The sequence below is a fragment of the Pygocentrus nattereri genome, chromosome 24, assembly GCF_015220715.1.
Source record: "Pygocentrus nattereri isolate fPygNat1 chromosome 24, fPygNat1.pri, whole genome shotgun sequence".
In the NCBI taxonomy this organism is placed as follows: Eukaryota; Metazoa; Chordata; class Actinopteri; order Characiformes; family Serrasalmidae; genus Pygocentrus; species Pygocentrus nattereri.
Genome location: NC_051234.1, coordinates 14840706 through 14855005, shown reverse-complemented (window position 1 = coordinate 14855005; position 14300 = coordinate 14840706). Strand labels below are relative to the sequence as shown.

General features: G+C 39.6%; 1 protein-coding gene across 9 annotated transcripts in view; it reads left to right on the top strand.

Annotated features, from left to right (window-relative positions):
• Nucleotides 1-14300, top strand: part of LOC108442230 (vacuolar protein sorting-associated protein 13B) — a 401016-nt gene that overhangs the window by 64271 nt on the left and 322445 nt on the right. For all 9 annotated transcript variants that reach the window (XR_005129589.1, XM_037534077.1, XM_037534078.1 and 6 more), the window contains exon 18: nucleotides 13309-13443. Coding sequence is in view for 8 of the 9 variants with exons in the window: in XM_037534077.1 (XP_037389974.1) it covers nucleotides 13309-13443 (135 nt within the window). In the remaining variant the exon portion in view is untranslated. The remainder of the gene's footprint in view (nucleotides 1-13308; nucleotides 13444-14300) is intronic.

Genomic DNA, 14300 nt, shown 5'->3' with positions numbered 1-14300 from the left:
CAACCAAATGAAGTACCTTTGTATATGTTGCCTACTCTGTGTCAGCTCTGAGGCAGCAATAAGCAGAAATAGAACAGGTCGGCTCTTAGTCACTTTCACTTCTATGTAAAGTTTTATAGTGCACTTTTTCAGCCTTGTTGCTGCAGCTTGTCACAGCTCTAGAGTGGTGCCAGTGCTTGCTAATTATTACCAGATCAAGTGAGGAACCATAAACAGACCGTGCCTCTTAGCCTGTGCTGAGCCGTCAAATAGCCTGCACTTAGCATTCTTTAAGCTCACACTTAGCCCTCACTGAGACCTTGCTTAGAGACTGTTGTACAACCCCAATTCAAAATCAAGCCAAATCAGCAGTCATTTTTCTGCTCATCGGTCAGCCTTCAGTTTTTGCACAGCATATCACTCCACTTTCTTGTTCCACTTTCTCCAAGACTTAATGGGTAAATAGTACGATAGGGAGAGAGAGATTCCTGCTATGAAACAGTGTTTCTCTTGCTAGTAGCAGATGGTTTTTGGAGAGCTCTGGATTTTCCAGCTTATTAGGATTGTGCTGTTGGTCATTTCATCACCACATGCCCACCCTGTGTCTGCCTTTCTACTACTGTATGACTGTATGGCCACCAAATTATTAAAGTCCTGTCCTGTGGAGTGAGGTCAGGTATTCCTTCCACACTGCTCCCTTGGCTTGGATGTGATAAGAATAACAATATTGAGAAATGTTTACATATCTGTGCTTCAATTCAGAATTTTAGGTAAATAACCCCAAAAAATGACACAGGTTACCCAGGGGTGTGTGTGTTTTGTTTTGCGTTTAATGTGTGCATACAGTTATTTAACCGTTAGTTCCGGATATGCAAGCTGGTTGGTTGAGAGGCGTTCTAACCATGCTGATATTTCACCATAACATCAGGGGTTTTTCACAAACACTGTATCACTCCGCTAAGATGCTGTCGCTAAGCAACATGTTTGACAGCAATTTGAACATTGTTAGTTGTTACTACTTGCACAGAAACAGAAAATGGACTTGATTTGAGAGATGAGACTACCCTAAATTCCCAAACTTTCTTTACCACCGAGCAAGCTTTTCAGTCTGCAGCTGTGACAGAAGAGCTAGCGTCCTTGGGTTTGTGAAAGGTGCTATATAAATCGAACTTATTATTATTGTTGTTATTATTAGACAACCTGGAATTATCCAGAAATGAATCGATTACCATTCACCAAATGTGTAGTCTCATCTTCAGAGTCTGACCAAATCGGACTAAGCCATAAAACTGCCATCTATGCTATCGCGTATAACATCACAGCTTGTGTCTGCAACCAAATCACAGCTGTGATATTAAATCGCGATAACACACTGCCTCTCATGTTCTATTGCTTGAATAACTAGTATATAATTTGCATAATGTGTATGTAAAATAATGAAATATGAAGAGAGAAAAACAGCAGCACTTAGATTATGTGCCTTTTGTCTGCACAAGAAAAGTTATAAGTGGATGAAGGTCTCTCTTACATTAATATTTCTGCACAGAAAGTTCTACATACTCTACATACTAAGCCTTCTCTGCTTACATATTAGATTAAGAAACTACTTTGGTCTTACACATGATCAACCTACATGTTAGCTCTACATGTGCAAATGTTAATGATTCTTATGCATTACTCAACTGCAGTATAACAAACCCTGCTGCACACACTACAGGCAGTGTCCCTACCACAGTTCTCAGACTTTGCTGCCACCCAAATGTAAAGTTGGTGTGTGGAGAATGTGGAGTGACTTCTAGCTCTGAGCAGCTGTAGACTGATGAGTGTTGTTGGAGTGTTGGCCTGTTGGGCCCTCACACACTCATTTGTGTAGGTTGCTGTAAAGAGCTTCCACTGAAGTGCTTCCAAAGCTCCTGTGCCACCACCGGCAGTGCTGCATGCTTCGATCTGTCCAGCAGGCCTCTGCAGAAGAGAGCAGTCACGTGGAACTCTTCCACTTTCTCTTCTCCACCATTTCTGTCTCACTTCTGGAGGTGTTTCATATTGTAGCATGGCTGATAACATAATCAGTGTGTTTGACTTTTGCTGTCCTGCCTGGGGGAAAGATGATTTCATGCTTTCCAGTGGAGAATTATTCCTAAAAACAGTGAAATAGGTTGATGAAGTTGCATGTTAGCATGAGACCTATGTATTATCTATGAGGACTGTATTTGAACAAAAGGTTTTTTTTCCCCCTCAAAAGAAATTAACCTGAAAGTACTAATTGTGTTTAGCCTAAAGAGAGTGTGGGACAGGATTCATATTTGTGAACATACAGTACATACAGGCACATACTGTGAGTTTCTCAGCAATGCTTGTAGGTTTTTAGCTTTACAATTGGAACTAATCAGTCTTCTCTCTAGACAGTAATTTAAGGCTCTATAATTTGAGGTTCAGTCCTCAGAGGTCTCTGGATGTTTGCTGCACTAGAGGGAAGAGTTCAGCTCTAGTGGGTCTGTGGCGGCTACTTAATGGAAATACTTCCAAACATCTCCACAGTATTGCAGCCACAGAAATCTTGGGCTTCTGATGGTTATCATACACCATTCTGAGGTTTACCTCAGCTCACTGAACTCATTTCAGAGACCTCAACCAGCCACCATTTTTAACTAAAATTAAAAAAATGAAGTTCCTATTTTGGCAAGGCAAGTTTATTTGTATAGCACCTTTTATACATGGTGACAATGCAAAGTGCTTTACACAAACATTAAATAAAAAAAAAGCATTAAATAATAATACAGTTTATAACATTACTTAGATGTAACACCCCAGAAAGGCTTTTGCAAGTGTGGTAACAAAGACATGAGAAGTGCAGCCATTACGGAAAAAAAATCTTATTATTGTTACTTTGAAGTAATACCAACCTCTAAGCTGTTAATCAGTCATTGGGATATTCGTGCCAACAAACTTTTTTTTGGAGGGAGTTAGAACATATTCCTTTAGTAATACAATTGTTTTTATTCAGGATTTTTTTAGTTGTCTCTCATTGGGCTGCCAGTGGGTTAAGCTACTAGCTTATTTTCTGTCTGTACCCATACCTTTCTGTTTCTCTTTCTGCTTTCCCTATGAGCGGACTTACTTTAAACACTTTAAACCAGCCTGGTGACTAGAGGTCTAAGGATGGGGGCTAAGCCCGTACTACACTAGACACATTATTTGGTACAATATATGCACATATTTATTTATTCATTCTGTGGTCATTATATGCTGTCATCTGTAAATTTTTGTACAGTGATTATTGCACTGCATTTCTCATCTCGGGTTGTAGATATCACAGACTGTTGTATTTTTTTTTCTTTTTTATTTGTACATATGCCTGTAGATAGGATCTGGTTTATTTCTTCTTGTTATATGGCTACACCTGTTTACGGTTACTGTATAGTGTTGTGTGTCTGCTATCTATCTATCTATCTATCTATCTATCTATCTATCTATCTATCTATCTATCTATCTATCTATCTATCTACCTATCTACCTATCTATCTACCTACCTACCTACCTACCTACCTACCTACTAGGCATCTGGGGGCATGGAGAATTTTTTTAAGGCCCAGAATGTCTGTTCATCATGAACTTTTAGAGAGGGAACATCCAGAAAATTGATCAAAACTGGCTATTTGGTCATATTGACACACAGTAGATCCGTCCCTTTGTAGTTCATATTAAGCACAGAGCTAATATGACTTAAACACTATATCCATCCACTTACAACAGGACTGAAGTCAAGAAATGCTCTTCTCTCTTAGGTAAGCTACAAGGTCCTAAATTCATTTTTCAAATACACAGATTATAGATGAGTTCACTCACAGTTCACTTCTAGGCATATCTCATAAGCCAGGTGATTTTATGGTTGTAGTGACACATTTGTTCTCTGTTAAGTACAATTAAATTCAGTATTAATTTTAATCATATCTCTCTTCCAACAGATCTGCTCCTTCAGTCCTATCAATACTTCAGCTTCTTTCTCTCCCTCTGTTCCACTTTTAATAATACATTTTATAAAACTCAGATTTACAAGAACTCAAATAAATAATGAGGGGTCAATTAATTTTTTTGTTTTATCTCTTAATCTCATCTGACCACCCTTTGACAGAGCTGTTGCCCCTTAATTTCCATCCACATGTTAAGGAATTGAGGGATATAAAATTATGATCAACACTGTGTGACCTTTTCATTGACACAAACTTACTGTAAACATCAATATATGGTACAGTTGTCATTGTTTCTAAATACTGAAAAAGTGATATAAAAACAAAGAATATAAAGAACTGTCAATGATATTTTTTCGCTGTCCTTCATTCAAACTCTTGTCAGCTAACTAGCTAAAGATGGTGTTCGCCTAACCTCATTTCTTTGCCTCAAAAGTTAGCTAGCAAACAATTGAGTAAAAACCTCACAGCCAGCTGTACTGACTATAATTTTGTCACAATCCATGTTGGTTGTAGGTGAGTATCTTAACTCTGTAACTACTTACTGATTTATTGTGTATATTTGTAGATTTTAAAAAAGGATCTAAATAACGCACTTTATTTTAGTGAGTTTATCCAAATTCCTGTCTTCAGCTTCAGTCATTGCTGATTTATATTAATTTGCTGGGTGAATAAAACCAGAAACCTTCTCCCTTGAAAAGAGAGAAGTCTGATTGGGACACAACCCACTATTTTTCATCTGAATAGATAGGCGAAATTACCATTTTCCTCATGGTAGCATAGCAAGAGAAACACTCTCTGTTTGACAGATTGTAAAAGTTTTTTCAGTTAAACAAATGCAACATTCACTACACAGCTGAAGTAAACTTTTTAATTCACCAGTTTCACGCTGGACTTTGCTATTCCACCTTAATTGGTGCAGCAGTAAGGTGCCAGAATGCAACTGCTGCACATTTAAGGCAAATAAACTTCAGCTTTGTACATTCACAGTTTTGCTGTCCTTTCTGTAAACTTTATTCAGCTGTGTCATTTTGTTTTTTGTTGTCATCTAAACTGAATACAAACTAGCGGTTGTTTTTAGTTTGCTGAGCTTTTAATATTATTTTCCCAAAAATCATCAAAAAAATCTTCAAACATAGTTTATTTATTTATTTATTTATTTGGATTAAGACCAATAACACTAAATTCTTTTCATGTGTTGCACTAATCTTTGTGCATGCCATTATGTCTGTCATTGTTGTCTATGTAATAGATTTTATTTGGAAGGTTAAAAAATGTCACTAAAAGACTGTATTACTCTTACCATCATTTTTGGTGTTCAGTGTTGTAATAGCTTTAAATTAGTTGAAGAATGCACAATGCTTAGGTCTCGAAGATTAGAACTTTGGATTTGTTTTGAATCTTGCCTGTATTGACTTGGGAATTGAGACTTGCCTGTACTGATTCAGGGCTTGAAATGAGACTCCGCTGTCTTGACTTGGGACTTGTCAAGTCTTGAGACTTGCAAATTAGTGACTTGTTCCCGCTTCTGCACAGCTTGTTGTGAAGTTGGAGATGTGATGACATGGTTAAATAATGAAGAATGAATGAGAACAAAATATAGATAATTTGAACTAGTAATGTACATTTATTTGGCAAGAGGAAGAAGGGCTAAATGACTAAAGCTTCCCTAAATTTGGCCTCGCGACATCCATGTTGATACTGCCTCACACTACCTGCTGACCTTATGTACACACCAAGTCAGACCATGACCACTTGTGTGAAAAAGAGAGGAGCTCATACTGCCTAGATATTGTTGTACAAGGGACTCATTTGCTGATAGCTTTATTGCCTCAGTGGTGTATTGTTTTTGATTAATTCATTTCTGTTGGAACAGAGCCAGATTTATTTAGTTGTAGCAGATGTATTTATATCAACTCATAAAATGTTTCTTTAAGACACTGATACAGGCACAGATGGTGCAGGCCTCCTCCACACAAACTGAAGAAATCTGTGCGAGGGAGTTGCTCTGCTCTTTGGGTGTCCTGGATCTTACGTAATTAAGCAGCAGTGTCTTCAGTGGCTGCCCATGATATGGCTTTTAAATTGCTGAGATGACACCAAGATCTTTCTGTAATAAAAAAGCTGCAGACAACTCATTAGAAAAGATGTATGTGCTGCTGTCTGAGCCTTTCAAAGTTCGCCAGCAGCAGAATTCCTCATTGATTGGTTTTGCCCTCTAATTTTCCTTCAAGAGAACATCTGACTTAAAGTGTAGCAGACTCACTGTAGCACTGTGAAGACCATCTTACAGGACAGCTTCAGAAAGCCCTGCTAGGGAAGGGTGCCTGCCCAGAAGGAATGCTGGAAGTCTGGATGCATTGCTTAAACTGCCTTGTTTTATGATGCTTGAAAAATAATGCAGTTTATTTAAATCAAAATAAAGAAATGTCTGTTTTTACATCTAAACCACAGAATCATGTAGACTTTTATATAGATCCAATGCAAATAGTATAATCAATGTAAAAAGTAGTAAAAATATCAAGATGATATAACATTTATTGCGTTGAAGATACAAAGATAAATTGATTACCCTGAAGGAATAAAATGCATCCCCTCCCTTTGCTGTTTCAGCTCCATATACATTGTGAAAGTGATTACTATATTGGCCTGTACTATATTTACAATGCATTAGTGCTGACTTTGTCATACACATTAGGTAGGTACATGCAGTAATTGTCCTGGTGTAGTTTTTGATAGTTATATGACACTGTATAATTGTGAAGTGAGAGGTATGTAGTGGCTGGGGAAATTTCTGGACCAAAGTGCTGTGAAGATTAGTATTTACTGTCACATAGTGCTCTGAATTCACTTCATGAAAGCCTTGCTAATTAGCTGATGAACTGGTATCAGGTGTGTATAATGAGGCAGTGTGCTGAAGTCTTCAGCGCTTTGGCCTGCAAGAACTGCAGCCTGACACGTGCTCTACACACACACACAAAACCATGTTTCTGGTTTTGCTGGTCATGCTGTCTGTCAGAGGGGGGCTGTTTCAGACCAGGCTGTTTGATATATGAGCTGTGACATATCTTTAGCATGACGGCTGCATGACCGGCAGAGTGAGAGTGAGTCTCTGAAGGAGGTAGTGGCCCTCTGTCCAGATGGCATTCGGCTGGAGCAGATGGAGCGCAGGCTATGTGTGCATGAATGTGTAAGCACAGGCAGTGTGGTTTCTAAGTGGCTTAAGAACACCTCAGACCAGCCTGCCTGTCCAGGTTTTTATTAAACACACCTTTTCCTCGTAAGTAGATTTTATTATATGTATAATTGGATTTAATTGAGCTGCCCTGTGCTTCCACTCAGACTTGAGAAGGGTTTGGACATAAGCATAGCTATCACTGTGAACATGAGAAACTAGGTGTGTGTGCATGTGTGTTTGTGTGGATTTGCTGGAATGTCCCTCAGTCGGTCTCCAGACTGACATGAGTGTAGAATAGCGATCATCGCAACTAAAAATGGAGAAAAACGGGTGTGTGATTCCAATGTAACCTTCTGAAATTTGAGGACTCATGGCAGTGATGAAGGCGGAGTAAGAGCAGGAATTTTCTGAGCTCAGCCTCTTAGTCCTCATACCCTATAAAGAGAGCATGATGGAGATTTAAACTGATCCAGACACATACACATACAGACTAGTCTTACATCACACACATCAAGCTGCTTGCCCCAGCTAGTAAGAAAAAGAAGAGTGATTAGAACCAGCAGTGTTTCTGGCTGCTCCGGGTATAAGCTTTTGCATATGCAGAACAGAGTTGGAGGCTTTATTCAGTCTGATGGTGGTTCCTGAGCCTCACACATACAATCGCTTTTTTGCTCTCACCAGAAAAAAAGTGCTCTGGTGCATTGTATGTAATAGTTGAAGTCACATAGTTGAGCAATGCTGTCATCCATCAGTAGAACCCTTTATTCCTTACTGCTCTTTCTGTTCCTTTGTCTACACACACTCATGAGTGAGTGGTGTGTAGACAATGAGGTGAGTCTGGTCTTGGAATAGTCCTGCTGGCTGTTAAATGTGTTTGTTTAAAGAGCCCAAATCATTACTATAAAATTTAATTTTACTTTCTTACATCCAATATACTATGGGCAAGTCAGCTTATTCAACTGGATGTTATATGGAGTGTTTCAGCTTGGGCTACTTTTTGATTAAGGCACAATGTAGGGCAACCAACCAGAACAGACATAATTTACATAAACATTATGGCTAAAAGTATGTGGACTTTCTTAATCTTTGAGCCTAAGATCAAAATGTGGTGTAAAACATGCTGCCGCTGTACTCTGGATCAGTGCAAATGTGTTCTCTAGAGTGATTATTCAAGCTTTACTATCTGGCAATCTGATGCAACAACTCCATATTAATCTGCATGGTTTTGGAATGGGATGTCCATCTAGCTCATATGGGTGCAAAGTATAAATGTTCACATTTGTCCACGTTTATACCACTTCAGACATGTAGTGTATATCAGTCTTGAAAGCACAGTAACAAAAATGTATGAAGAGAAGTTTGAAAATTGTCAAAGTTTTTTGGTTTATTAATGGCATACATAAAATATGTAAATATGACAGAACTTTTCACCCTATCTCTAAGGGAGAGTCCAGACACTCATTTCGGCCGCTTGTATTCGCGATCTCGTTCTTTCGGTCGTTACCTAAAGCTCATGACCATAGGTGAGGGTGGGAACGTAGATCGACCGGTAAATCGAGAGCCGTGCCTAATGGCTCATCTCTTTCTTTACCACAACAGACCGGTAAAGAGCCCGCATCACTGCTGACCCAGCACCAATCCGCCTGTCAATCTCCCGCTCCCGTGTACCATCACTCGTGAACAAGACCCCGAGATACTTGAACTCCTCCACTTGAGGCAAGAGCCTATCCCCGACCCAGAGAGGGCTCTCTGCCCTTTTCCGTCTGAGAACCATGGTCTCGGATTTAGAGGTACTGATTCTCATCCCGGCCGCTTCACACTCGGCTGCAAACCGATCCAGCGAAAGCTGAAGTTCGCGGCCTGATGTCCCCAATAGGACCACATCATCTGCAAACAGCAGCGATGTGACCCTGATGTCACCAAACCGGACACCCTCCATCCCCTGCCTGAATGGCTCGTAGCAAAGAGCCATGTACTCCCGAAGCACCTCCCACAGAATACCCCAGGGAACACAGTCGAATGCCTTCTCCAAATCCACAAAGCACATGTGGACTGGTTGGGCAAACTCCCATGAACCCTCCAGAATCCTGGAGAGGGTGAAGAGTTGGTCCAGTGCTCCACGACCAGGGTGGAACCTGCACTGCTCCCCCTGGATCCGAGGTTCGACTGTAAGCCGGACTCTCTTCTCCAGTACCCCTGCATAGACCTTACCAGGGAGGCTGAGGAGTGTGATTCTCCTGTAGGTGGAACACACCCTCCGGTCCCGTTTTTTAAAAAGAGGCACCACCACCCTGGTCTGCCAATCCAGTGGCACCGCCCCCGATGTCCACGCAGTGTTGAAAAGGCGTGTCAGCCAAGACAGCCCCACAACATCCAGAGCCTTGAGGAACTCAGGGCGGATCTCATCCACCCCTGGAGCCTTGCCACCAAGGAGCTTCTTAACTACCTTAGCGACTTCGGCCTCAGTAATGGACAAGCTTATTCCCATGTCCCCAGACTCTGCCTCCTCACTGGAGAACGTGTCGGTGGAATTGAGAAGGTCTTCAAAGTATTCCTTCCACCGCCCAATGACGTCTTCAGTCGAAGTCAGCAGCACACCTTCTCCACTATATACAGTGCTAGTGGCACACTGCTTTCCCCTTCTGAGTCGCTTGACGGTTTGCCAGTGTCTGTTCGGAGCCGACTTAGTCACTTTCCAATAATAGCCATCATGCTAAAATCATTATAGCTAATGTCTGTCTCATATACACATACACACACAGGTCAACCAGACAATTTTATATTTTTTTTTTCTTTTTTTAATCATATCTCATATTTACATAGGTTTTACATATGCAGTTTAGAAACCCAAAAAAAAAAAATATCAAACCTCTTTTCACACACGCACACACATTTTCTCACCACCTGAAAAGTCTCATTTTAACTACCCATCCAGGCAGTGTGATTTTAATGGCTTGAGTGTGAACCACTGCTGGTTGTGTGCAACCACTGGTGTATGTGTGTGTACTGCTAATGAGTGCTGCCACTGATGTGTATGGTCACTGGATATAACTTGGTTTATACTAAAATAGGAATTCTGTGCCAATATATACACATTTGTAAAATGTTTAAGTTGGGACTAAATGCACCTGGATAAGCATTACAGATTTTTTTTTAATGTGTGGTTATTTTGAGCAGTGATATACCAAGTGGTTCGAGAGATTTTGTTGTCAGCTGAAAAAAATTAGTAATTTGTTATATTTAACATATTTAATATAACATTTTTAGTTATTTGATGTTTAAAAATGACCCATCAGAAAGCAGTGTGTACAGCAAATGAATATAAGGTTTTCATACCATTCTTCTGTGGAAGGGAAAGTAGCAATAATTTTGCTTTCAAGTGCACAGATGTCCCACACACATGCACACACATTCTCAGCCACATGTGGTGGCATGTAGAAAGTCCTCTGCTGTGGTCTTTTCTTTCTCTCTCACCATAAGGACTTGTTCTCATGACTTTACACTGAATGTGTGTGTGCGTGTGTGTGTGAGAGAAAGAGACAGAGATGGCAAAGGCAGCTGTTGGGGTTTACCCTTTGGGTGTTTGATGGGGTGTCTGACCTCTTCAACCCCCAGCTGTGTGTTTATGCACCTCTGCACCTGCCCCGGCTGATCGAACACATGAAAACATACACATATATAGACTGCTTGCTCTGCTCAGATCTCATCCACCAGCCTGAGTAGACTAACAGAAGTAACGAGAGAGGAGAGAAACAGTACAAGGGAGATGTCCCAGCTGCCTCATGTACATGCTTTTTGGTACTCACTGATAACGATACTGATACCACCAAAATGAATAACATATAAAATTAAGTAGTTATGAGTGTGAATGTGTGCAATGTACCGTAAGAGTTAAATCATGAAAATCTAGCTGGTTTTAAATGACATGCATTAGCTGGCTATGTTTTATAAGTTACCTTGATGCAAGCATCGTTGCAGTGGAAAAAAGTGGGTTTTTTTGTTTCTATACAGCTCTAAGTAGAATATCTTTTATAGTTTTGATTCCAAAACTCTCTTTCAACAACAGTCTCTAGCACAGTGACCGCCAGTTTCACATCTGAGGCCAATGCAGGCCATTGTGTATGGACTATGATTTTTATACTTAAACTGTTTGAAAATGCTTGGTCCAGCTGACATGCTGTATGCATCTGTGAGTCTATGAACAATTTCTAGTAAAGCTAATATAATGCTGCACATCCTAGCAGAAATGTTTATGACTTATGAATGTTTATAACTCTGCTACAGCAGCATTGCTAACTTGTACCACACTGAGCACCGAAACTGAAATCAGGTGGTGGTGTATACATGGTAGGACAATATGCTCTTGCTGCAGACAAAGAAAACCAGCTCCTTAACATTATGCTTCATAATTCTATTTAGTCAAACAGAGTAAAGGCGGAGTATACAAACTTTAGTACTGCTATTGTAAACTTTGTTTTGTTTTGCTATCCTCTTATTGGGGAAGTGATGGTATTTGTGCTTTTGTGTATTTAAAAATAGGCTAAAATGGCACCGTGTTCTTCATGGGAATTTCTTCCAAAATATGGTAAAAATACTGAATTGTTTATCCAGTACTCCTTACACTTCCCAACCTGACACTCAGCTGTCTCAGAGACACTCCCTGAATTCACTCAAAAATACATCACAGTATTTAACAATTAATGATTTGAAAATTGATTTTGATGTTTTTGTTTTGTAGATGTAATCAGTCAGCCCTAAAGGCAAGACAAAGTACAGAGACATCAACTCAAACACTGATGTAATGTGGTGTGTAGTTTGCCAGGTATTGTACTGAATATGACAGAAAATGTTGTCTTGGGCCCTGCGATGGACTGGCGACCTGTCCAGGGTGTGTCCTGCCTTCCGCCCGAAGACTGCTGGGATAGGCTCCAGCATCCCCCCCGCGACCCTGATGGAGAAGCGGCTTAGAAAATGGATGGATGGATGGATGGATGGATGTTGTCTTGGTCACTGTTGGAATTCAGAATTAAACAGCCTTGAACCAAACACTTGTTGTTCAAATCCACATGCAAGTGTGGGTGTGGGTGTGTGTGGGTGTGAGTGAAAGAGAACGAGCTCTCCACATTGGTGCCCCTTGGCTAAATTTATGGTTTCCCAAGGTGGTCAGTAAGTCAATATATCGTTCACCTTTACATTGCATTACACCTAAATGATTTTATCAACCTTATGTGAATTAGTTGAATAGTATTTCTTTAAGTTTGTTGGCCTTCACTTGCAAATGTTACTAAAGTTATGAGAACTTCCAACTGCAGACAAACAGCAGTCTAAATATATTGTAAGACGCATTACATGTCTCCATTTTATTTTCTTTTTTATTTATATTTGTTTGTTTCAGTCCAACTGATGAAAGCAGTCAGTTCACATTCTGTTTATTGCAACATAAACATGCAGTTGTAAAGTCTAATGACTTTGGACAGTTATTGCAGTTATTACAGTTATATACAGTTAATGGCTAAAAGCCATTTGTGTGTGTCTGTTTTACTTTTTTCAAATTTCTATGAAATATAGTACGCTGCATTACTGGTCCTGCTATATGCAAGTATTTTATAGAGTCTTCATTCTTACAGTGTTTCTGCTTGCCTTCATCCTCAAACTGTGCAGATGAGCCACACACAGACAGGAAGCTGCAGAAATAGGAGCCTTCCTTTGTACAAACTTGAACACACACACACACACACTCACTCCATCAAACTGTTAATCCCACATATAGCTCTTCTCATGGAGTTTCAGGGTAAGCAGATCCCTTGTGCTCTGCACAGGTGTGAGTGCTTTCTTCTCTTGTGTCTTGAAAACTTGTAAAAAATAATATTTCAGTTAAAACAAAGAAAAAAAAAACAGATGTGTTTGTGAGCTGTTTGGTGTTTTGTTCACCTTAAAGTTCTTAAAATGTGTGTGTATAATATATATTATAATATATATGTGTGTGTGTATGTGTGTGTGTGTGTGTGTGTGTGTATGTATATATATATATATATATAAAATGCAGGGAAACAAAGTTGTGCTGAAAGTTTTCTATCAGTGTCCTGATTGTGTGAGTGAGAGCTGCACAGTGCTACTGCAGTGTCTGGCAGACTGGCATTTTGGAGCTATTAATGACCAGTGAGTGTGTCTATGTCTGTATAGGTGGAAAGAGGGTGAGCATTGCTCCGACATTGGAGGTGTTGGTTCAGAGCGTGGAGCTAAAATTGTGTCAGCGGACAACAGTGTGGTGTGCATCAGGAACAGTGGGAGCTATTAAAGTGTGTGCCAAGACATTGGGTGAGTAAAACTAAAATCTCTTACAGTTTGGTGCCAGTGAGGAGTGCACAGCTCTCCAGGGATTAACTACAAACCCTTTAATTCTTTACTGCCTCTCCTCATTCTACTTCCTCTTTCATTTACTTGTTTGTCTGTAAGCTTGCATGAGTTTTTTTTTTTTTTTTTTTTTTTTTTTTTTACAGTCATACAGTCGTACTGACTTTTGCATTTTTATTACAGTTAACAAGCACATTTTTTTTCATTGTTAATTTTTGTTTTAGTTAACTATAATGACTCTGACTTGGAGTATTGTCACAGGTAACATTGCAGAATGAGTTTTCAACAGGACTGCACTGCAGAGCCAGTGCTCCAGATGTTTTTCAAAACTATCCTTCAACCGTTGTGAAAAATTTTGTCAGGATTTTGCATGCCTTTATGGGATATCAAACCCCTTTCTCCCATATAAGGGGTGGGCATGTTCTTCACTGCACCCTACATCAGAACCATTATGTCTAAACCTTGTAAATGCTGAATACATTCCAAAACAATTATCAGTTAAATTATAAGTTACAGATACAACCCCAATTCCAATGAAGTTGGGACGTTGTGTAAAACATGAATAAAAACAGAATACGATGATGTGCAAATCCTTTTCAACCTATATTCAATTGAATACACTACAAAGACAAGATATTTAATGTTCAAATGAATAAACTTTATTTTTTGCAAATATTCACTCATTTTGAATTTGATGCCTGCAACACGTTCCAAATAAGTTGGGACAGGGGCAACAAAAGACTGGGAAAGTTGAGGAATGCTCAGAAAAAAACCTGTTTGGTTAATTCTTCAGGTGAACAGGTTAATTGGAAACAGGTGAG